Genomic DNA, 26,076 nt, shown 5'->3' with positions numbered 1-26,076 from the left:
AATCTGGATGAGGAAGTGGAGAGATGTGCTAGTAAGTTTTCTGATCACATGCAGGTTTCAGGTGCTGTGGATAGTGTGGAGGGCTGTCAGAGGTTAAAGCGGGGCACGGATATAATACAAATCTGGGCTGAGAAGTGGCGGATGGAGTTCAAACCAGATAAGCGTGAAGTGGTTCATTTTGTAGGTTAAACAGGGCGGCAGAAGATAGTATTAATGGTAAGACTCTTGGCAGTGTGGAGAATCAGAGTGATCTTTGCGCCGAGTTCATAGGATGCTCAAAGCAGCTGCGCAGGTTGAACTATGGTTAAGAAGACTTATGGTGTAATGTCCTTCATCAGTTCTGGAATTGAACTTAGTAGCCGGGAGTTAATGTTGCAGAAATATAGGACCCTGGTCAGACCCCACTTGGAGTACTCTGCTCAGGTCTGGTCGCCTCACTACAGGAAGGATGTGGAAGCCATAGAACCTGTGCAGAGGAGATTTACAAGGACGTTGCCTGGATTGGGGAGCATGCCTTATGAGAATACGTTGAATGAACTCGGCCTTTTCTCCTTGGAGTGAAGGAGGATGTGAGGTGACCTGATAGCAGTGTACAGCATGATGAGAGACATTGATCGTGTGGATAGTCAGAAGCTCTTTCCCAGGGATGAAAGGTTTGCCACAAGTGGACACAGGTTTAAGGTGCTGGGGAGTAAGTACAGAGGAGATGTCAGGGGTACGTGTTTTACTCAGAGAGTGGTCAGTGCGTGGAATGGGCTGCCTGCAACGGTGGTGGAGGCGGATACGATAGGGTCTTCTTAGAAACTTTTTAGATAGGTACATGTAGCTTAGTAAAATACAAGGTTATAGGTGATCCTAGCATTTTTTTTTATGGTAGGAATGTGTTCGGCACATCTTTGTGGGCCGAAGGGCTTGTATTGTGCTGTAGGTTTTCTATGTTCCTATATTTCTAGAATGGAGGTGGAGGTCGCCAAATTATGAAGAGACTATATTCTCCAATTTATTAACTAGCTGGTTTGGCTTAATCAGTGCTTTAATGTCGATGCAATTATATTCCAGTTAATATACTGAACAAGGGATTATTTCCAAAGAAATAGTTATTCGCCGTGTATTCTTTTGCTGGAGATAACGTGCACGTGTGTGACTGTTGGGTGATTGCCAGGGGTTGTATTTCGTCTGAGTGAGTCAAGCCGGTTGCTGATTGAGAACAAAGAGCCATAAATTGTCATGGTCCGGTCCGTGAAGTCCTTATTTCGTTTCACGGTCCGGCCACCGTTCTTATTCAAGGGTTTCCGGTTTTCCCTTGTTCTGTTGGGTACTTTAATTGAGGCACCTAATTCTCATGTTGGGCTGGCTACATAAAGAGCTCCTGGGTTCAAGTTCATTTGCTGGACTGTTCCCTTTCCTTCCTTTCAACTTCCTTCTGAAGGCTTTGCCTGCGTCCTCGCCTGTATCGTTGTCAGGTTCAACCGCAGGAGCAAGACCGGAGCCTTGCTGTCTGTAGATAAAGAACTGTCTGTCATTGTTTGGAACTGTCTCGGTGTCCACGCTTTCGCTAGGTAGGTCCGGCTGTTTGCCGCAATCTTGTGTTAGAAACCATCGCTCTGTGTTCTTTATACGAGTGCAGGCCTTACGTCCTGCTCCCTAGGAGAAGTCCTGATTCTGTGTACAGCCCAGTCCTCAAGTCCTGTTCCAAAGCATGGGTCCCGGCTCTGTGTTCCATGTACCTGTGTTCCTGACTTTCTCAAGACAAAGGCTCTGTGTTGCTATTCTCTCAAGATCAGGGCGCTGTGTTCCTGTTCTCTCAAGACGAAGGCACCGTACTTAGGTGTCCCAAGATCGAGTCAAAGCTTCTGGTTCTTCTGCAGTCCATGTGTCTCGTCCTGTGCAGGAGTTCCATATCTAGTCCTGTAGCCAAGCCTCGAAGTACCCAAGCCATGTCCAGTCTTGTAGCCAGGTCACTTCCTTGCCTGGTACAGGGGTCCGAGCCCGAGACGAGACCCATTTTCTAGGTCCTTGTCCAGCCTCTGGCTCGGAATCAAAGCCCTTGCTCCTTGTCCTGCTCCCACTTTCATAGCCACAGTCCTAGTCTATGTCTGTTTTTCTGTCCCAGCTCCCAGTCTGTTTCCTGTCCTGTCCCTGACTCTAGTACAGTTCAGTTCCTAGTACTTCAGTGTCTGTGTCTTGCATTTGGGTCCGTTCCCACCTCCCATCATATGACATAAATTTCCGGTAGTCACTCGCTGGAAGAGGTCTTCGCTTGCTTGGATCACAGAAAATTAATGTTCAAAAAAGTCATGACTTGCAAGTAATAAATAATAAACAGTAAATAAATAGTACCAAGAACAGGAGTTGTAGAGTCACTGAAAGTGACTCCAGAGTTTATAAAGTCAGTTCATTGTGGAAAGCGGCCGATTTGAATTGCAACCCACCTGCACTTCGCCTATCACCCCTTTAAGTGCCCTGCACTGTTAACACTTTAAACCACTTTCCGTTCAATGATCCAATAAGTGGTTCCATTGAATATCAGAGGATGTTTACAGTATACAACCGCCAAGGGTAACGAGGAAACTGAAGAGAACCAACAAAAATAAATGACAGAAAAACCTGAGAACTCCAAATATCCACTCGCCCTCCCACGTACAAGCAACTGCAGGGCAACAGCCATCCCCCACGTTCCAGTAGGAAACATGAATTTCCCCATCCCAACCCCACAACCCATTTACGATCCTTTTAATATTATAAAAACATGCAGTTATTTGATATCTGTGCACCTCATTTTCCTTATCAGAAGTTTAGCCTCCATCTTTAATTTTATAACATTTTTTGAACAACATTACTGTTGAATGGTGTTTTTTTGCTGCATACTGCGCCGACTCACCATTGCAGATTCCTAAAAGATGTAAATGAATATAGCGTACAAATCTGAGCTTTGATCCTTTAATATTTCCCTTCTAACCTTATATCAACACACGTGTTGTTTGGTTTTGGATTGTCCTTCCTTGGACGAAAAAGTCAGGGCCGGCAACCATCAAACAACTAGCATGAGTTTTCAAGGATACCTTCATTTCTCAGTACTGGATCGAAGGTTCCCAATTACTTCAAATGGGCAACAGTCATACAAGTGCCCAAGAAAAGCAGGGTAAGCTGATTGCTTGACATGTGAGTATTAATCCACATCGACGTCCCTTATACATTCTGAGCAGTATATGCAGTTAACAGTGGGCATTCAAACAGGGCTCAACGAATCCTTCGCTAGTGCTATTCAATGTCCTGTTTGACAGATCTAACATTCTGCAGGCCTTGCATTCCTTTGAGATTTATGTCCCTATTTGTTGGAAACCTTTAGGAGATTCGAGTAGTGCTACACAATGCTCCAACATGCCTTCATTCATAATATGGATGTGCATCTGCTTAGTTGAAAAAGGAAAGCGTGCGCATGCCAGCAAGTGGATGGGTCATTCTCATATCATCTCATCTGGTAGAGACCTATTTCTCTGTCTTCACTGTCAAGAGAGTTAGTAGATGAAATCTCTCACGACAGCAGCCTGTTTTTCTCAGTCAGCATAACCAGCTTGTTTTTCGAGACCCAACAGCATCTTTCAACAGCCCAGGTAGATTTAAGGTGTTAAGGGCACCTAGAATGATGCTTAGACATCAATATATTTAGCGTTTATTTCACTACGTTACATGCGAAGTATGACCCACAATCAGTTTAGATCATCTTACGGACTATAAACCTATGTCTAAATTTTCATTATAAAAGTTTATCAGCACTAATGACGTTATATTAGTAGATATAATGGACTTAAACTTCAGGTTCTTGTAAGGCATAGCGCTGGTGGGGAGATTGACGATGGTGGGGAGTGTCTATGCCTATCAGACGCAAAGATATTTAAGTCAAGACAATTGCAATTGGAATGGTAAAGGCTTTCCATAGAATCGTGGACAGAATTTCCTGTACTGCGTGGTGCTGTTCAATGTTCTATATTCTGTATTCTCTGTGAAACCTAAGGCGACGTCCACACTAAATCTGTAACTGCAGCTTTTTCTCTTCATTTTGACCCTCCGTCCAGTTTTCCTCCCCCGAATACGGAGCTTTTCTAAACCGCCCTCCAGAGTGTGTAAATCTGAGAACGCCGCTTGGGCTAGAGTAGTGTGGACGGGGTAACCTGAGATTTCTAGAAACGCTGTCATGACGTGACGGAACGGATGGCGGCATGTCATTGTTTTCCTGAATGCAACCCCTACACAACCTAATAATTTCAGAACAGACGGCAACGAGACTGAAGGGAGAAGAGTTAGAAATTTACTCACCAAATACTTTGACCTATAACTTACTGAATAAATAAATATTCTCACTTTGTCCTGTTCTTTGTCTTTGCTCGTATGAAGGTGGTTTACCAATTTGTGCAAGTACTGCTCTGACAATAGGTGTGTAACAGCCTAATGTAACATTTTATTGAAATGCAAGAAAGCAGTAATGTAGAATTGTTTTATACATTTAACAAAGTGCTTTATTAATGCAACAGAGTTAGTTTTTCAATGTTCGTCGTCAGGTAGTCATACTGTCCGTGAACTCACTGACGGTTGCCTCCATACGCTCCAGTATTTGTTTTACTTTTCTTTTTTTTTAGTTTTAGATCCCCTTGCGCGAGAGCCAACAGCTATCCGTCGTTTGTCAAATTCCTTTTAAGTTTTTCTAATCTGTAACTGCACAAACGTGCACTTTCACAGTGAGATTCGACACCAAACATGTCGCTTGTTTTCCGTAGCTGCGTGCTGCGCATGGCTTGTAGAAAGACTTTTGCCCAGTTACTCTTTTTAATGTGGGCGGAGGTATTTTCAAAAACGCTTGGTGTGGACGCCTATCGTTTTTACCTGAATCCGGCGTCTTTCAAAATTATCCGGTCTCGTGTGGATGTAGCCGAAAACTACTCAGACTACTCCAAATGCGGTCAGAACAACATGCTTTTTACCACCGATGCAAAATCCAACTCAGCCATTCGGGATTCCACACTCGGATTTTTACGACTCACTATATCTCCGATATCTGGAACTCTTCTCATGTGCAAAATACTCAGCATTGTTATTCCTTCTATCGAATTACATAATGTGAACTGCCCTGCATGGTATTCTATCTGCAAGCTATTCTCCCAGGTGCCTCTGCAGACCCCTCGCTTCTTCAGCCTTATCTGTCCCGCATTTGTCTTTGCACCTTCGGCAAGTTATGCCTCAAAACCATAAATTCTGGCGTCTAGATCATTTACGTTACGGAGAATGCAGTGTGACTTGAAATGAAACATATGCAACAGCACTAGTCGCCGGTTGCCAACCAGTAAAGGCCCCGTTCCTTGCCACAAATTACCTCAAGCAAGTCAGCCAATCTTCTCTCTGTACTATTATATTCCTTCGAAACTTGCTTGGTAGCATCGTGTACAATATCTTGTCAAAGGCTTTCTGAAATACCAAGAAGACAAATTACACCCACGCTGACAAATCTTTATCAATCCAGCCTAATATTTCCGGAAATAATTCCAACGGGTTTGGTTGACGGGAATTTGCTGAAGAAAACCCTACAGATGTCATGATGTTTGCCAGGCTTCGGTCGGAAATAATAGGTACAATTCCGGTTGTCTTGCCTAACATGGCGAAGCTATTTAATAAGAGTGAGGCAAGCAAGATTTGAGGGTTACCAGGGCTAGAAAGCTTTGTTGATATAGAGAGGCTGAAGAGGCAAAGCGATTTTATTCTCGGCAATGTAAGTGACCTTAGGTAGCTTTATAAATTCATAACCAAAGATAGACTGAGTTGTAAATGGCTATTTCCGGGGTAGTGTTGCCAGAACGAGAAATCATAGCTTTAGAGATAGAAGATAGGTTGAAAATGAAGGAGAGGCAGGTTTCCCAGAGAAAAAAAAAAGACTTACAGCGTTTATGGAAGTTGCTGACTTAGGAGTTTGCACTGAAATGTCTGGTTACGATACCTAACTATTCGGACAATTCTAATGAGAGAACATGTTGAGCGTTATAGAGTACCGAGACGGACAAATGAAACAATTTCAGCTGGTCTTCAAGACAATCAGACTGAGATGGGCTGAAGGGCAGTTTCCCTGCTGCATTACTCTATGACTGTAAACCCGCTGGTGTTACTGATCTGGTTGGCAGTATCAGTGGCGAAAAGGTTGAAGAGAATATTTGTTGGATGTTGACAAGGCAATTGGATGGGTTAGGACATTGCAGCTTGAAGAGACAGCGGGAAAACATGAGATCATCCGTTCTGAAAAGAAAAGCAGAACAATGAGAGCACATTTTCTGCGAGATCAGAAGGTAAAGTTCAGAGAGGCGTGCCTGTCCATGTAAACAGATCACTGCGAATTAACACACAGATGCAGCAAACAATTGGCTGGAGAAACAATAGTTTGCTTTGTGGATCAGGATGGTTGGAACGGTGATATTTTCTCACAGGTCATCTGTGACTTGCATTGAGACATGGATGTGAATAATTCTGTCATGACTAAGTGTCCATAGGTGCTGCATGGACTGCAGCCATTTCTGCGTGTTACCTTCGATTTGTAGCATCTGCAGATTTTTCGCTTGTCGTGTGTGTGGGTGCAATTCTAGGTTTGCAGATCCGAAAAATGTTTATGATACTGTGGATTGTTCAGAAAAAAAAGCATTAAAATAAATATTTCCTTTGGACGTGTGGGCAGAAAATTCCCAGGTGGAGTTTAATCCGGACAATGGTCCGTTATTGCAAGTCTGGAGAAGAAAGCATAAAGGATATAACTCTGCTAATGAGACGACTCTTAACACATTGATGTGTAAAGGAACCTTAGTGTCTACTTCTGTAGTGTCATGATCTGGTGCAAGTCTTTTAACTGTAAAGGTGTAACCGTGGAAGCTGCTTGTTTAGGTTACTACTGAAGTAAGAGATAGAAGTGTGTGTCATTCAACTAAAATGGCCGGATTAGGGGAGATTTCTCTGTTGATGGACACTAGGGTTGCGCTTAGGGTTTTTGTTCGAGAGGAGAAGAAAAAATACGCCGCAGAGAAGAGGTGTTAGGATTCGACTGGGAGTCAGGACATCTCTCAATGAAGCTCTGCTTGAGATCGGAGGTGTATCGGCGACAGGGAAACAATGAGCTCTCACCTGCACATTAGACTGTTCCATTACAGCGGATCTTTTCCGCTCCTTCCTTATTACCCCTTTAGTCAAATTAAGAATTATAAAGCTGCATCATTTAATTCTATGCGGTATACAATGTTATTTCGTCGTACTTATTTGTAACATGGTAACGAATCACGCAGCGTCCATACAAACAGGGAGCTTTGGGGTGGTCTCTCGTCTCAATCTCACACGGTGGCGGGGCCGGAATTGCCTTCCTTAAACAAAGGCAGCTAGAGTGTTTCCGTAGCGTCCCACGTTGCCAGGGTTTTTACCAAAATATATGCCAAAACCGGCTGTATTAGTCAAGACACTGAGCAGACAAGGCATACTACAGACTTTTTAAATCTCTGGTTGGATTGCATTTGGAATATTCCAATAGTCTGGTCGCCAGACATGGCACAAGTGTGCAGGGTTTGGAACACGTGCAGTAGTGCTTTGGGAGAATGCTGCGGGACAAGAGGGTATGTGGTCATTTTTCACCAGTCTTGGTTCTTAGCCCTGAGCTGCAGCCCCAGCCCCGGAGGACCGGTGGACCATTCTTAGTCTGGCCTACACCATTTGATCCGTTTTGCATGGGTGACGATACTGAGGCAGATCACAAGTCCCTAACTACAGCCAAAATAGTTGTCCGAGACTTTAAAATACGCAACACTCTAGACTCTATAACATGGTTCAGTTCCTCTGAACAATCACCTCCATTGTACCTTCCCTATCACTAAAGACATGGGATGGAATCTGCACCAGGGCTGGATCATCCCGATTAGGATTTCAGCCGAAACATTTACTATTTAAGCCTCTCCATGGATACTGTCAAAACTGTAGAATTATCCAACCTCAGGCATGTGTTACGCCTGTGCTCCACCTCAAAGTGCCACATTGACTGAACAATCCGACCTGTTTTCAGTGCCATACAGGAGGATATCAAAGATCCCCGAGGCACTCCACAAGTTACAACTCTTCAAATGTGAAATTTATTCCAAATATCTTATATCGAACGATGGATCACCTTCGACTCATGCTAAAACTGTCATGGTCCGGTCCGAAGTCCGCATTCGGTTCACGATCCGGTCCACGGACCCCGGACTCCGCGTCCACAGACTGTCCCTTATTGCAGTTGGACTGAACCATTAGCACCAGATGCTCATCTTGGTGCTGGAAATATAAGTGGCCCTGGGATTGAGAGTAGTTCGCGGGTCGTCTTGTCAAGATTCCCTGGGAGCAAATGGCCGGTGGAAGGCTAGAACGGCCACTTTCCATCTTTAGTCCGCCTTGGAGAACCATTGCTTCTTTCAGCTTTGCTGGCAGTAGTCGGAGCTCTCGTTGCGGAATGGATTCGGCCATTTCCCGGGCCAGCTGGGTGGCCGTCAGCCACTCCGAACTAGGTAGCGATCCGATTGTTTCTGTAGCCAGCCAAGGTTGCTGGCCGTAACTGCGAGTTGGAGCAACCCCGACGCAGAGATGGAACAGGAGCCTTAATTACAAGGCCTTTCTTCTCCAGTGACTAAGTTTAGAGAGGTCCGTCTGCACTCTGTATTATGGCAATCTGTACTCTGTAAGTAAGCAAGTAGACAATGTGTGAGTGAGGAAAGGCAGGCGATGGAGAAGGGATGCGCTCAGCCCGAAGATGTAGGGGAGAAGAAAGAAAAGGATAATAAATTTGAATGCATTGTTAGGGATGAAAAGAGAGGAGGAGGTGGAGAGTATCTTAAATGTATCTATTTTAATGCTAGGAGCATTGTAAGAAAGGTGGATGAGCTTAAAGCGTGGATTGATAGCTGGAATTATGATGTTGTAGCTATTAGTGAAACATGGTTGCAGGAAGGGTGTGATTGGCAACTAAATATTTCTGGATTTAGTTGCTTCAGGTGTGATAGAGTAGGAGGGGCCAGAGGAGGAGGTGTTGCATTGCTTGCCGGAGAAAATCTTATGGCGGTGCTTTGGATGGATAGATTAGAGAGCTCCTCTAGGGAGACGATTTGGGTGGAATTGAGGAATGAGAAAGGTGTAGTAACACTGATAGGAGTGAATTATAGGCCACCTAATGGGGAGCGTGAGATGGAAGAGCAAATGTGTAAGGAGATAGCAGATATTTGTAGTAAGCACTAGGTGGTGATTGTGGGAGATTTTAATTTTCCACACGTAGATTGGGAAGCTTCTTCTGTAAATGGGCTGGATGGTTTAGAGTTTGTGAAATGTGTGCAGGATAGATTTTTGCAACAATACATAGAAGTACCAACCAGAGATGGGGCAGTGTTGGATCTCCTGTTAGGGAATGCGATAGATTAGCTGACAGATGTATGTGTTGGGGAGCACTTCGGGTCCAGTGATCACAATAGCATTAGCTTCAATATAATTATGGAGAAGGTCAGGACTGGACCTAGAGTTGATATTTTTGATTGAAGAAAGGCTAACTTTGAGGAGATGCGAAGGGATTTAGAGAGAGTGGATTGGGTCAAGTTGTTTTATGGGAAGGATGTAATAGAGAAATTGAGGTCATTTAAGGGTGAAATTATGAGGGTACAAAATCTTTATGTTCCTGTTAGGTAGAAAGGAAAGGTTAAAGGTTTGAAAGCACCATGGTTTTCAAGGGTTATTAGAAACTTGGTTCGGAAAAAGAGGGATGTCTATAATAGATATAGGCAGCATGGAGTAAAGGAATTGCTCGAGGAAAATGAAGAATGTAAAAGGAATCTTAAGAAAGAGATTAGAAAAGCTAAATTAAGATACGAGGTTGGTTTGGCAAATAAGGTGAAAGTAAATCCTAAAGGTTTCGACAGTTGTATTAAAAGCAAGAGGATAGTGAGGGATAAAATTGGTCTCTTAGAGAATTCGGGTGGTCAGCTATGTGTGGAGCCGAGGGAGATGGGAGAGATTTTGAACGATTTCTTCTCTTCGGTATTCACTAAGGAGAAAGATATTGAATTGTGTAAGGAGTGGGAAACAAATAAGGAAGTTATGGAACCCATGACAATTAAAGAGGTGGAAGTACTGGCGATTTTAAGAAATTTAAAAATGGGTAAATCTCCGGGTCCTGACAGGATATTCCCCAGCACCGTGAGGGAGGTTTGTGTAGAGACAGCCGGAGCTCTGACGGAGATCTTTCAGATGTCATTAGAAATGGGGATTGTGCTGGAGGATTGTCGTATTGCTCATGTGGTTCCATTGTTTAAAAAGCGTTCTAGAAGTAAGTCTAGCAATTATAAACCAGTAAGTTTGTCATCAGTGGTGGATAAATTAATGGAAATTATTCTTAGAGATAGTATTTAAAATTATCTGGATAGACAGGATCTGATTAGGAGTAGCCAGCATGGATTTGTGCGTGGAAGGTCATGTTTGACAAACCTTATTGAATTTTTGAAGAAGTTACGAGGAATGGTGACGAGGGTAAGGCAATGGATGTAGTCTATATGGACTTCAGCAAGGCCTTGGACAAAGTTCCACATGGAAGGTTAGTTAAGAAGCTTCAGTCGTTAGGTATTAATGCTGGAGTAATAAAATGGATTGAACAGTGGCTAGATGGGAGATGCCAAATCGTAGTGGTGGATAATTGTTTATCGGGATGGAGGCCGGTGGCTAGCGGGGTGCCTCAGGGATCTGTTTTGGGCCCAATGTTGTTTGTAATAAACATAAATGATCTGGATGATGTGGTGGTAAATTAGATTAGTAAGTATGCCGATGATACTAAGGTAGGAGGTGTTGTGGATAATGAAGTGGGTTTTCAAAGCTTGCAGGGAGATTTATACCCGTTAGAAAAATGGGCTGAACGTTGGCAGATGGAGTTTAATGCTGAGAAGTGTGAGGTTCTACATTTTGGCAGGAATAATCCAAATAGAACATACAGGGTAAATGGTAGGGCATTGAGGAATGCAGAGAAACAGAGAGATCTAGGAATAACAGTGCATAGTTCCCTGAAGGTGGAGTCTCATGTAGATAGGTTGGTGAAGAAGGCTTTTGGAACGCTGGCTTTTATAAATCAGAGCTTTGAGTACAGAAGTTGGGATGTAATGTTAAAATTGTACAAGGCCACATTTGGAATATTGCGTACAGTTCTGTTCACCGAATTATAGGAAAGATATCATTAAATTAGAGAGAGTGCAGAGACGATTTACTAGGATGTAACCTGGGTTTCAACACGTTAGTTACAGAAAATGTTGAATAAGTTAGGTCTCTATTCATTGGTGCGTAGAAGGTTGAGGGGGGATTTATCGAAGTATTTAAAATATTGAGAGGGATAGATAGAGTTGACGTGAATAGGCTGCTTCCATTGAGAGTATGGGAGATTCAAACGAGAGGACATGATTTGAGAGTTAGGGGGCAAAAGTTTAAGGGAAACGCAAGGGGGTATCTCTTTACTCAGAGAGTGATAGCTGTGTGGAATGAGCTTCCTGTAGAAGTAGTAGAGGCCAGTTCAGTTGTGTCATTTAAGGTAAAATTGGATAGGTATATGAACAGGAAAGTAGTGGAGGGTTATGGGCTGAGTGCGGCTAGGTGGAACTAGGTGAGGTTAAGAGTTCAGCACGGACTAGGCGGGACGAGATGGCCTGTTTCCGTGCTGTGATTGTTATATGGTTATATGGCTGCGGTTTGATAATTTCCCTATTTTTTAGAATGGACAGCACTGAGCTCTAAGGTATGCTCAGTGCCTTTGAGATGCTCTTGTATCCTTCCTCAGATTTGTGCTTCTCTATTATCATTTTACTGACTTGTCTTGAATGTTCTTTAACTTCATTTTTGGTTGATCAGTTGAAAATCTGCATTGTGTTGGTCTTTCGAGAGAAAGGGGACATTGATTACTTTGGGATTCACTGAAAACAGGTGACTCTGCCAAATTCTATATCTGCAAATAGGGTGAGTTGGTAAGTTTATGCAGTATTTTGCACCAATGGAATATTAGTGTAGCAATTACAAAGGGTGTGGATACTTTCTCAGCCTCACATATTTGTTTTTAACATTTCAGGAATTGTGAGATTTTGGGATGTTTCTATTGATTCGACATGATGGCCAATGTATTGTAGATTAGCTCAAAATCCCTACAATATTGACAAAATGAGACAGTAGAGTGCGAATGCGTTTTCAAGGCATCTGCAAATACATCTACATTGGGGAAATGAGTGGCATTTCAAAGTGCAGCAGTGAGAGTTCAGGGTCACCAAATACCTGTAGGAAGGAAGGGCACAGACGGCAGTACCAGAAAATCTACCTGGATGACAAGGGATGTTGGGAGATTGACATAAATGACAGGAAACATGTGTCAGGAAAAGAGCACTGAATTAAATAGCATCAAGAGTGTACAGAGAATTTGAAAAAAAAATCAGAAGGGTAACACAAGTCACAGATTATGAGCGGCAAGTACGATTAAAGACCACTGAACAGCAAATGTTCACCCACTGACAGATCTGTGACCTGACCCTATTCGTTACCTAATACTAGATCTGGTATGGCATTATTCCTAGTCGGCCTGTCAACATACTGAGTCAGGAATCCATCCTGGACCCACTTAACAAACTCTGCCCCACCTAAACCCTTGGAACTAATCGAGTGCCAATCAATATTAGGGAAGTTAATGTCAACCATGATAACAACCCTGTTATTTTTGCAACTTTCCACAATATACCTACCCATCTGTTCCTGGGTATCTCTGCTGCTTCCAGGGGGACTATAGAATACCCCCAGTAGAATAACTGCTCCCTTCTTGTTCCTGACTGCCACCCATACTGACTCAAAAGAAGATCCTGCTACATTACCCACCTTTTCAGCAGCTGTAATAGTACCCTGAACAGTAATGCCACCACTCCTCCCCTTTTTCCCCTCTCTTTCCCTTTTAACGCACTGAAATCCAGGAATATTGATAATCCATTCCTGCCCTGGTGCCAGCCAAGTCTCCGTCATGGCCACTACAACATAATTTCATGTATGTATCCATGCTCTCAGTTCATCACCTTTGTTCCTGATGCTTCTTGCATTGAAGTACACGCACTTTAGCCCTTCTACCTTTCTACCTTTATACCTTTTCTTCTGCTTCTCTTTCCTCAAAGCCTGTCTATTTATTGGATCTGGCTTTACTCCATGCACTGCTTTCACTGCTCTATCGCTCTGCGTCCCTTCCCCCTTGCAAATTAGTCTAAACCCTCCCGAACCATGCTAGCAAACCTACCAGCAAGGATTTAAACTTTGAAATATTTTAAGAGGCATGAAGAAGGATTTGTGATATGTGTCCAGCAAACCTTCCTTCATCAAGAATGTACTGCAGTGATTAAGTTTAGAGGGACATCCAGACCTCGATAGTGTGGCTGTGGTTTCATAGTTTTCCCACTTTTTCACAATGGACTGTTCTGAGCTCTGAGGTATGTTCAGTTCTTTTGATATAGTCCTGTTCTCTTCCACAGATTTGTGCTTTTCTAACATCTTTTGTTTGACTTGGCTTGAATGTGCTTATATCTTCATTCTGGTTTGGTCGGTTGAAAATCTACCATACTCATAGGCCTTAAGGAGTAAGGGGTTATTGATTCTTCTGACTTCGTTGAAAAAATGTGACCTTTCAGTTTTCTACAACTGCACATCAGGTGCGTTGGTGAGATATTACAGTGCATTGCAGCTAAGGAAAGTTAGTGTTATAATTGCATCGGACATGAATACTTTTACAGCCACGCAATTCTGCTTTTTTTCTGACTTGTTGACACGTTTCGGAACTGCTGAACATTTTCATTGTAGATTCGCTCAGAAATCCTTCTTCTATATATTGAGACAATGAGACAGTAAAATGTCAAGTAGCTGTGCAATCGAAATACCTTTTCAATGACAATCCTCCACGTACATCTACACAGGGGAAATGAGAGACATTTGGGAGTGAAGTAGTGAAAGTTCTGGGTCACCGTATACCTGGAGGGAGTGGGGTAGGGAGGGCAATGACTGCAGGCCCAGAGCAGCCAGGATGTCAAAGGTTGTTGAGAGATTGACTGAAATAATAAGTAATATTTATCAGTTAAAGAGCACTACTAAAGACTGGAGTAGTCACCCAATAGCATTAAGAGCGTACAGAGTTTGGAAGAAGAAATCTGAATGCCAGCACAAATCAAAAATTTATCTGTCGCAAATAAGATAAAGGGAATAATGATAATAATATAAGTCTATGAATAAGTGTTTTTATATCTGAGGAGCAATTGGGTAACCAGGGAATGAGTGGGGCCACATCCGAGAATGTGTGTTATCTAAGTGATAATCTATGTATGGGCCGGGTGAGGTGTGTAGTCTCTCATCTGTACTCACCGAGAAGAAAGGCATTGTGATTAGAGATTTCCGTTTGTGTAATCAAATTCCACAGCTCATGAAGATTAACAAGAACGTGCTAAGTATCTCAGCAGGGATAAAAGTGGATTATTCGCAGTTAATGATAAAATGTATCTTAGGGAGACAATGAAGGATATTGTAAAGGCCCCGATATGGTTAAATCGTCAATGGTGAAATGGAATATAGTGTTGATATCTATGAGACAATATGTCATAGAGAGTTAAATAAGAATAGGGCACAACATAAATTGTGGCTCAGGGTGTACTGAAGGCAAAATGCGTTTAAAATATGCATCCAAGCAGAATTTGGCCGTTTGACACATCGAGACTGCTTCACTGCTTTACTGCTTTATCAGGACTTGTTTAGTATTCTGCTTAACCCCATTATCTTGCCATCTCCCCACAAGCTTTGACACCGCTATTAATAAGGAAACTACCAACCCTCTGCTTGAAATATACCCAGTGATTCGATCTCCATAACCATCTTTGGCTATGAATCCCACAATTTCAACACCCACTTGGTGAAGAAATTCCTCTTTATCGCTGTTCCAAATGGACACCCTTCTACTCAGAGGCAGGCCTCAGAATCCCCCACTATAGGAAACGTTCTCTTCAATTCCATTCTAAATAGAAATTCAGTATTCGAAATGTTTCAATTAGATCGTCCTCATTCTTCTGAACTCCACTGAGAACAGGACCAGAGCCATCTAACAGTCTTTATTTGTTAACGCTTTCATTGGCACAATAAATCTTGCGATCTTCGCTGGACCCTTTCCAATGCCAGTACAACGTCGCTTCGATAGAGGGCACAACATTGCTCACAATGTTCCGTGCGGTCTGCGCGATGTCTTAGAAAGCCTTTTGCATCACATCATTCCTTTTACGTGCAAATGTTCCTTGATAGAGGGAGTGAATGCATAGACATTTTCCTAAACATAGAGATAACCTAAGTATTGCATTTACCTTCGTCATCACAAGCTGAAACTTCAAGTAAACCATTATGGAATCCTGCACAAGGACCCACGACCCTGTGCATCTCTGAGTTCTAAGTTGTCTCGACGTTTAAGAAGTGGTCTATGCCTTCATTCCGTCTATCAAAGTCCTGACCAGATGTATCCATATACTATATTTTATCTGCCGCTTTTTGTTCCCTTCTTCCAGTCTGTCAAACTCCGTGTGCAACCCTCTGCCTCCATTTCTTTTTTGTTATCCAGGTAAAACAAAACATATCGATGAGGGTAGTGTGGACAATAGGGTTTGCATGAATTTCTGATAGGCCTTTGACACGGTCCCATATGGAAGAGCAACCGGATGTAAAACTGGTTTGGTAACCAGAGACAGTCATTATGTCATAGAGCATGGCAACAGGCCCTTTGGACTAACTCATCTAAGCTTGTTCCGTTGACAGCTGTTGACCTCGCTAACTGGGACATTTGGAGGAACTTTTTCAAACATTAGTACAACCATGGCTAGAATAGTGTGCAGACTTCTAATGGTTCACATCAGGATGGATGTGACTGCACTGGAGAGAAACATAGGATGCTACAGGGATGGAAGGTAACGGTCGGGGAACAGTCGAGGACTATTGTTCACCAAAGAGTAGGGGGAATATGGTTTAATGTGAGACAGGAATTACTTAAAGGACATCTGAGAGACGAATGACAAACACGTGGAACTGGCTACTAAAGTAGCAGAAAGGGGGAAAATGGAACATTATAAAAACACTTACTGTATGTGGGTACAGGACAGGAAAAGGAATAGAAGGATATCGGTCAAATTCAGGCACATGGTCCAGCTCAGATAGACATGGATGACCTGGGCTAAATAGTTTGTTTCTGTACTTAATAACTGTCTGTTGGAAGTGGCAAGTCAGACAAGAGCTGACTGGTTTTAGGAATTCGGAATGAGGGTTTGAGAGAATGTGAAGAAGTATTTGTTCTTTATCCACAGAACGTTCTAATCTGAAACACACCCCTTGAGGAGGTGACATAGGCAGATTTACAGAGCATCTCAATGAGCACTTGAATCAACGAAGTATGAGAAACAACTTCAATTTCCATAACTCTCTGTGCTATCGAAGTTTTAATAAAGGTAGCCATTCCTCGTCCTTTAGGCATTTTCCAATAATGTCCTCCATGAACATCATTTTGTATGTTATCCTGTAAACCACATTTCAACCATGTTTCTTGTTCGCATGTACAGTAACATCAGGTATATTCAGTAAATCTTCAATAAGTTTCTTAATTTCTGTAACATTGCCTAGCAAGCTTTCAGCATTATATTTTCGGATTAAATTTTTTAAAAAAGCAACCCTTTTTAAAGTCAAAATATTAGTTACTCCCTTGAAAAGCTGCATTAATATCTTTTAGAATATCATATTTTACTCTAGATGATTCTTTGCAGCATTTAAAATACTTTTGTCCCTCATTTAGCCTGTGCTGTACAATTTACCACATCTGCCATGAAAGCAACAAACTATCAAGAATCAACAAATCTTTAGTTATAAAAACATGCACTTCACAAACTGACTGAAGTCTTCTCTCTTTGCTGGAGTGGATACTAATATGTCCATTGGAACCATGTTTTGTACTTTCCAAGGAGCCTCTGCATATGAAATTACAATTTCCGCAATATATACCGAATGTCCATAAATCTCTATTCCTGAATACACAGAGCGATGTTCTCCACCACGATGAGGACATTTTAGCATAATGTCGATTCCACAATTGCCATAATCACGTTCTTCATCAGATTCTATCCCATACATACAGTTTTAATGTAACCAAACCTCTGGCATTGAAAACAACCAATGGAACTGAGCCATACAACCGATTTAACCTAAAGTTAATGCAAGACACCAGTAATTTCCAAGACATTGGACTCAATACTTCCTCGTGCAATTGGACCCTGGGATCCGTCACATGCAGAGACCAGTCAGTTCAGATTGGCAACCTCATTCCCTCGACTATACCGTCAATACAAGTGCACTTCAAGGTTGTGTATTTGTCTCCTGCTCCGCTTCCTTTACACGTATGTCTGTGTAGCTAAGTACAGCTCAAATGCCATACCCAAGTTTGCTGAAGGCACCACAGTTGCTCGCCAAATCAAGGTAGTGATGAATCGGCATATAGGAGGGAGAATGAAAATCTGGCCGAGTTGTACCATCTCAACAACCTCCCATAATGTCAGCACGATCCACCAGCTGATATAGATTGAAGAGAAGGTAACCAGAGATCCACCAGCCCGTCCTGTTTGAGAATCGGAGATGTCAGCAGCTTTAAATTCCTAGTTGTTTCGGAAGAACTGTCCTGGTCAAAAATGTAAGTGTAGTTACAAAGAAAGCACGGCAGCACTTCTGCTTTCCGAGGGGTTTGTGGAGATTCGCCATGACGTTTAAATTTTGACAAACTTCTATCGATATGTAGTGGAGTGTATATTGACTCGCTGCATCACAGCCTGGTACGGAAGCACCAATGCCCTTGAAGGGAAAATTCTACAAAAAGCTATTGACACAGCCCAGTCCACCAGGGGTAAAGCCCTTTCAACCATTGAGTACATCCACATGAAACGCTAGCGTAGGAAAGCAGCATCCTTCATCAGGGACCCCCACCACACAGGAAATACTCTCCTCTCGCTGCTGCAATCAGGAGAAAATTATGAGAGCCTCTGGACTCGCGCCACCAGGTACAGGAACAGTTACTATCAGGCTCTTGAACCAAAGGAGTTAAACTCACTCAACTTCACTTTCCCCGCAACCAATGGACTAACTTTCAAAGACACTTCATCGCACTTCTTGATATTAAGTGCACATTTATTCATTATTATTAGTTCTTCCTTTTGCCTTTGAACAGATTGTTGATTTCAGCGTCCTGAAGGCCCGAGCTGGATAAAGTTTTCCCTGTGATGTCAACACACATATATTTCGACAAATTTAAGCATGTTACATGATTGAGGAGCGGCTGGGAAACCTGTTAATATTGTTAACGAATTACTAAATCTTTCTTTCAAAATAGGTTCTTTATTGGGAAATATTTCAATGCAAAATCCTTTACTGTCGAAGGAAATGAAAATTGTAACCAAGCGAAATGATTATTTCATTATTTTCCTAATTGTTTTCTTGTACGGTGTTACCTTAGTTATGTTTAATTTATCCTGGTGCCAGTCAGCTGTAAACTGCGTTTGTGTACAGATGTGCATATGACAATAGTAATTGCTTTGACTTTATATAAAAGTATACGAGTAGAATACCGAAAATGAGAATGGAGGGATCAACTGGTTAGAAACCCGAACAAAAAAAAAGCAACATGAGAGTTTCCATTGTAAATCCTTCTGGGAGAAAAAAGTAAAGTGAGTTCTGCATAGTGAATTTGAAGGGTTAATGAAGGGAAAATAAAGGATAAAACTTATGTGAGCTAAGCCTGGAATTCTGGTCACTACACAATAGAAAGGGCTGAATGCATGGGCGTGAGGTGCAGAGGAGACTGAATCAGATTTTTGCATGGGATGGGTAGTTTCATTTATCCAGAGAGAAAAGCTATTGGATGTTTTCCTTATTTTTGCGAGGATTGAAAGGATTGAAAGGATCATCAACATTGAGAAACTTTGCCACATGAAGGACATGTCTGAAAATCAATAGGCACAGGGTTCAGGCCATGATTCAGAGGGTGAGGTGGGAATGAGGATATGCTTTATGGTTGCATTTTATAATGCATTGCCTGCGTGATTGGTGAAGGCAGCTCCTCTCACACTTTCCAGAATATATCTCAACAGAGGCTTGCACGCCAATACATCAAAGCTAATGGAACAATTGTCAAAAAACTTCATTCAATATTCAAGATACAAGATTCTAGATTGGTTATTATTATTCTTCATAAAGAAGGAAATGATTGTTATTGCGGATCCAATGCAGCATAAACACACAATAAGCAAAAGGAACACAACAAAGAATAAACATAAATATATAAGAAATCCACTGAATTACGATGTACAAGTAAATGATACATGCACTGACTGACTCTATGTACGTAAGGAGATACGAGGTGATGTGTATGAAATGGAGGTGGGAGGCTAATGGGTGGAGGCGTTACTCCATCTGACGACTTGGGAGAAGGAATTGTTCTAGAGTTTCATGGTCCTGGAGTGGATGCTTTGTAGCCTATTCCCTGATCTGAGTGGACCAAAAGTCCACAAGCAGGTGCGAAATAAAAGACAAAATATGCAAATCAATCGGCTTAAGAGTAAAACCATTTCGTCCGACAATGCCAAACAGGGCAGTAAGAAGTTTGAGTTTAAAGTTTACTTCAAAAATCTCCGATAAAGTTTGAAATATTTCTTTCCAAAATTTAGCAACCCGCGGGCAAGACCAAAGCATATTGATTAGAGAGACCTCTTCGACAGTATGGAGAAAAATCTGAGTAAAAACGAGAGAGCTTATCTTTAGTCTATGACTACTCTTCTCTTTTAGTCAGATGAGTTTTGTTGCTTAAATGGAAAAATGACGCTCCACCTACACATGTCCATTGGTTGATAGATGTTATGTCATGTTTAAATTTAGAGAAAATTAGGTGTTCTATTTCTGTACCCAGGCAAGATTTTTTCACAATGTGGGGATCTATTTGGAGCTACTTTCATACCCTTTGACTTATTCAGCAATTATAATGGCTATTACATGTTTGAATATATGACTATGTTCAGGATTTTCTTTTATTTTAACATAAACAGCTGTTTATTTTTTTCTCATTTTTGTTATGGAGTTTTGATTTTGTTTTACATTAGAATAAAACATGCCTTTTCAATATTACGTTTGATTTACTATATACAGATATGGTGCATTTCAACTTTGTTTCTGTTTTCTTAGTATCATAATGTATTTGTATTCACCTATGCAAGTAATCTATAAAATTATTGGGAAAAATCCATAAGCAGGTGAGATCGGATTGTTCATGATATTGGTGAAATTTTTCTGGCACCACTCTTTGCATATGCCCTTCATGGTGTGTAGGCTGGTGCAAGTGATGCGCTGGGCAGTTTTAACTGCCTGTGTAAAGCCTTATTTTCCACATCTGTGTATTTGCTGTAGTACCCAAAGAGACAGCAGGTTAGGACGCTCTCAATTGCACAACTGTAGACGTAATTTAGTATTGGTGTTCAAACACCAGCTCTCTTCAGCCTCTTCAGAAGTACGATATGTTAACAAGATTTCCTGATTTTGCAAGGATGGGTTCTGAGACCATGACAACTTGTGCTAGGTGTGTTCTCCCAGGAGTTTGAAACTGTTTGCAATGTAAGTTGCTGTGCTGCCAATGTGAATAGGAGATGCTAGTACTGAAGGTTTTTATGAATTTGAAAATCATCTCCATTTTTTGGGAACATCGAGGAAGAGGTTACTTGCTGGACACCACTCCTTAAGCTCTTCCATCTCCTCTCTGTCGGCATCTCATTGTGACTAATTAGGAGCCCCACCAAAATCCCGTCATTGGCAAATTTGACAACGTAAGGGGTTCGATACCAGTCAGTGCCAAACAAACATCACTACAGCCCTCGGTATGTCGACTATATCACTTTCGACTTTGTCGACCACTTTAAGTAACTTGACAGAATTCTACCCTCAAAAGCAGAAATTGACTCAGAGATTAACCACCGCCGTGTCCTGCAGTTGGAGCTTCTGAAAGAGTACTGAAGATCGTAATCTGCAGGTACAAACTGAAAAAAATTAACTGTAGACCCTGCTCACACACGGCTGCACCGGCAAACACCGGAGCAATTACATTGTCAAGATCGCCGTTGACAGAACCGTGGCGTAGCTCATCAGAACAACGATGAGACGGCCTACAGAGAGGAGGTGGAGGAGCTCGAGGCTTGGTACCATGAATATAACCTCTCCCTCAATGTCTCAAGGCAAAGGAGACGGGTTTCAGCTTACGAAAACCCAAACAAGAGGGCACTCTACACAGGGAGAGGGAGAGATGCGTGTATTCGGGGATTCATATTCGAACCTGGATGAATATGCTGCAGTTGTTACTGGGTTCATTAAAACCGAAGTGGATGAATGTGTCATGATGTCTCATTCGCTCTCACTATTTCTCTATCACAGAATAGAGTACCGTCCTGCTTCAAATCATCCACCATTGTCTCTGTACCAAAAAATACCAAGGTAATATACCTGAGCTCCTGGCGTCCTGTCGCACTCAAGTCAATAATAAGCAATTGCTTCAAGAAGGTGGTCAAGGATTACATTTGTAATGTTCTGTTACCCAGACTGCACCTCCTAAAATTTGCCTACCGACGAAAACGATCGGCAGATGACGCAATAGCCACAGTTCTGCACACCGTCCTTACAAATCTGGAGAAAAAGGATGCTTATTGAGTATGCTGCTCTTGGACTATAGTTCAGCATTCAACACCATAGGTCCATCCAGGCTCGAAAAAAGCTTAGAGACCTGGGCCTTGACCCTGCCTTGTGCAGCTAGATTCTGGACTTCCTGTCAGATCCCCAGCAGGTTATAAGAGTGGCCTCCGTTACCACAAATCCTATGAATCTCAATACAGGAACCCTTCAGGACTGCTTACGAAGTTCCATACTTTACTCCCTGTACACCAATGAGAGTATCGCTATCCACAGCTCCAATCTGCTAATGAAATTCGCCGACGACAGTACATTGATCGCCTTTATCTCAAACAATGATGAGGTGGCCTACAGGGAAGAAGTCATCTGTCTGACACAGTGATGTCAAAAAAAAAAACAACCTCTCCTTCAATGTCGCAAAAAAAAAGAAACAGGTTTTGGATTACAGGAGGAATAGAGATGGGCTGGCCACTATTGACATCAATGGATCTGAAGATGAGCTTCAAATTCCTCAGCATCGTCACCACCGAGGACCTCACACGGTCTGTAGACACCAGCTGTGTGGCGAAAAAGGCACAACATCGCCACTTTTACGCAGATGGCTAAAGAAGTTTGCTATTGGCCTCCAAATCATAAGGACTTCCTACAGGTGCAAAATTTGGAACATTATGTCTGGCTGCATCCCTGCCTGTTATGGTAATTGTACCTACCTTAATCTCAGGACTCTGCAGAGAGTGATGTGGACAGCCCAGCGTATCTGTAGTTGTGAACTTCCCATGATTCAGCACATTTACAAGGACTCGTAAAAAGGGCACGTGGAATCATTGGCGACCCAAGTCATCCCAACCTCAATCGATCCCAGCAGCAACAATCCGGGAAATGTACCGTAGCATAAAAGCCAGGTCAAAAAGGCTCCGTGACAGCTTCTTCCAACAGTCAATCAGACTGATGAACTCACGATTATTTGAGTATACTCTATATTACATGGACTGTTCTATTTCATATAAATTACTATGATCGGGCATTGCACATTTAAATGGTGACGTAACTTGAAAGATGTAAGAAATAAAGTCAATTCAATTCAAATTCAGTTCCCAGCGATGATCATCGTTGAGCAGCTCTGTTCACAGATCTCCAGTTAGAATAACACCCTTCAACCATTGCATTCTGCATGGAATCTCCACAGAGTCTCTAGCCATTCTCCATGGAGCCGAAATGCTCTGTTTGAGCCTACCATGAGAGGCCTTGTTGAAAACTTTTCAATGTCCATGTGTACAATATCCACTGCCCGGCCCTCAACAATCAACTGTTTTACATGAACACATGTGATCTAGTTTGTAAATTATAATCTCACCCACGCAAGGCCATGTTGGGTACTCAGAAAAAAAAATATTTTTACTGATGGGAGTTGATTCTATGAGTAAGAAATATAGCCAGTCATTTCCACAAGATTAATGTTCAAGTCAACCGTTTCGTGGAATGGCTCTATTGCCATTTCTAAACAAGGAAACACGATTGGCTGATCTCTGGTACTCTGCAACAGCATGTGCAGTTAAAAATGAAATACAATGATCTCTGTGAAGGACTCAGAAATCTGCTATCTTGCCTCATTCACTCAATGACCTGTGATGTATCCCATCCAATACTGGCGAACGTCCCAACATTCCCACCAACTTATTTTCAGCGTGCAGCGTATCCTTACTGAACTTCTTTACTTCATCAATTTCTGTTTGAGGAATATTGACATGAACTAATCACTTAGTGTTTTGCTCACTTGATATCTCTCTAGACATACCTACTGTCTTCTGCCTCTGAGTTGTTCTATTTTCCAGCCTTCATTGTGATGTCTCTCTTTTTTTCTCAATGTCTGCACAAAGTGCCTTGGTGTCCTCCCCAGTCTTGATCAGTAACATCGTATCCACTCTCCCACTTTCATTCTGCATCATTGATTCCGTGTTTAATTTGGATATTGCGGAATAATTATCAAGTGTTTTGTCCAATTTCCACTTCGGAAACTTTCCTTATGGTTCATTTTCCTTTTTCACAGAATTTACAACTTTGATGAACCTCTCGACTTCAAATAAATACCACAGGTCAGATGTGAGTTTACTCAATTACTGCAGCTCCCAGACTCTACTCTCCCCATCTCCTGCCAAAAACAGTTCTCATTAGCTTGCCCTCAACATAGTACATTCCCTCAAGATTATGTCCTTACTTGGAGATGACGGTTCTCAAAATAATCTCCCAGAGAAGATCATCAGTTGCAAGGTTCATGCCCCAATGCAAGGTCTCCGAAATGTCTCCAATGTATCTGTTTTTAACTGTATCCTTGGCTGCGAATTCCATCCATTTTCTGTGAGTAAAAAATAACTTAAGAAAACCCCCACTGTTATAGATTCATCCAATCACCTTAACATTATCACCCAGCGCCTTTGCCACTTCCACCCCAGGTAAAATGTTTTGGATGTCTATGCGATATATGTCCTCTGTCATCTTGTATACCTCTTTCAAATCACCTCTCATACAGGTTCTCTCCAAAGAGAAAACTGATCTCTTCCTCAACCTGTACTCACAAGACATCCATTATGAAGGTCAAAGGTCAACGTACAATTTACTATCAAAGTTTACACGTGTTACCAAATATTAACCTAATTTTTATCCTCCGGTGATCGTTTACCGTGAGTGCATGTGGTCCCATGGTGTAATGGTGAGCACTCTGGACTTTGAATCCAGCAATCCGAGTTCGAGTCTCGGTGAGACCTCATTCTTTATTCTGTCAGTTCTGGCGTCCATTTGTAAACACACGCACTGCATTGTCAGTGATAATTTTAACCACTACCCAAGGCAGGTGAAAGTCAATACACCGCATTGGCAGAAGGTCGGGAGGCCGGGTCTCGGTGGAGGGAGGCACCACGGAAAGACTGAGTTGGCGTTGTCGCTCCCTTTGACGCTGACAGAGGATGTTTTTGAAATTCCGTGACCTACGTGATGGTGTCGACTGTAGATAATATTGCACTCTTTCAGTTGTTTTATTTTGGTGTTGTATTTTTCCTTGCCAATCATTCTTCTCTCCAAAGAGAAAAGCAATGTGTTATATAAGCCATCCTCCTGAGACTTTCTCTACGAAGTGCAAAGTTTAAAATAAATTCATTGCACAAGTTCACAAATCTCAGCGCATACTACCCTGGGATTCATTTTCTTATGGTCGTTCACGGTAAATACAAGTGGTTCCATGGTGTAATGGTGAGCACTCTGGACTCTGAATCCAGCGATCCGAGTTCGAGTCTCGGTGGAACCTCGTTGTTTACCCTGTTAGTGAGATGTCCGTTTATGAAAGTATGCACTGGAAAGCATGTGACAACTTTGTTTACTCCCCATGGGAGGAAGCATTGGAAAGGAAATTGGGAGGCCGCCTCGAGGAAAGGTCATAATGCCGCGTATCAAGGCCCCGCGGAAAGACTGAGTACGATCTGACGTCCCGGAATGTGCGTCTGTGTCCAGTGATGCCCCACTGGAGTTGGCGCTACAGTGTGAGGTATTTGCAATTTATTTAAACAATTTTTTGTGTGTAGAAAGTATCGTTAGTAAGTGGTAAAAAAAAGATACTAAAACAGGTTCTGTTGTGGATAGTGTAGAATGTCAAGAGAACTTGCGAGGTCTTCATCAGATAGGCCTAAAGACTGGAAAATGTTATTCAGTCCAGTTTGGGAGATCACACCGGAATAGAAATGATCCAGTGAACGGTCGGTCACTGGAGCGACAGGGCCCTATAAATGCATGGATCACTGACAGTTACATCTCCGGCTCGTGAAGATGGAGTTTCACCTGCTGGCCTTCATCATTCATGGCATAGAGTATAAGAGTTGAGAACATATGTTTAGACATAACTGTCATAAGGGGGGCGTTGGGAATAGACCCAAATGCAGGGCACAGGCACTGAAGTACTAGGAGCAGGACGGGACAGGACGCAGACTAGGCTAGGGAAGCAGGACCAGGAAGAGGTACTGGCAACAAGGAGACTGGGGTCGACTCCGAGCCGGAGACTGGAAAAGGAGCCAGAATCTGGTATATGACTTGAGTTCGGACCCCAAGCAGGCGAAGACATGACGAGGCCTGGGTACTTGGAGCTTGTGTCTCGAGGTCCTGGGACTCGAGGCTTGAGACTGAGGTCTTGGAGCTCGAAGCTTGAGATTGGGGTCTTGGATATCGAGGCTGCAGGCTTCCTTGGGTTCTTTTAGCTCTAATCTGCAGGCTTCCTTGGGTTCTTGCAGCTGG

At 42.4% G+C, this 26,076-nt stretch overlaps 1 protein-coding gene and 2 non-coding genes across 3 annotated transcripts in view; 2 read left to right on the top strand and 1 right to left on the bottom strand.

Annotated features, from left to right (window-relative positions):
• Nucleotides 1–26,076, bottom strand: part of LOC132383740 (uncharacterized) — a 362,655-nt gene that overhangs the window by 122,582 nt on the left and 213,997 nt on the right. Inside the window, exon 4 of the mRNA XM_059954939.1 lies at nt 20,984–20,995. Coding sequence (XP_059810922.1) covers nt 20,984–20,995 — 12 coding nt within the window. The remainder of the gene's footprint in view (nt 1–20,983; nt 20,996–26,076) is intronic.
• trnaq-uug (transfer RNA glutamine (anticodon UUG)) lies at nt 24,492–24,563 on the top strand. The gene has a single exon. It is a non-coding gene; the product is annotated as a tRNA-Gln (tRNA).
• trnaq-cug (transfer RNA glutamine (anticodon CUG)) lies at nt 25,028–25,099 on the top strand. The gene has a single exon. It is a non-coding gene; the product is annotated as a tRNA-Gln (tRNA).

Source organism: Hypanus sabinus, chromosome 31 (assembly GCF_030144855.1).
Source record: "Hypanus sabinus isolate sHypSab1 chromosome 31, sHypSab1.hap1, whole genome shotgun sequence".
Taxonomy (NCBI): Eukaryota; Metazoa; Chordata; class Chondrichthyes; order Myliobatiformes; family Dasyatidae; genus Hypanus; species Hypanus sabinus.
This window is presented reverse-complemented; position numbering and strand designations above follow the sequence as displayed.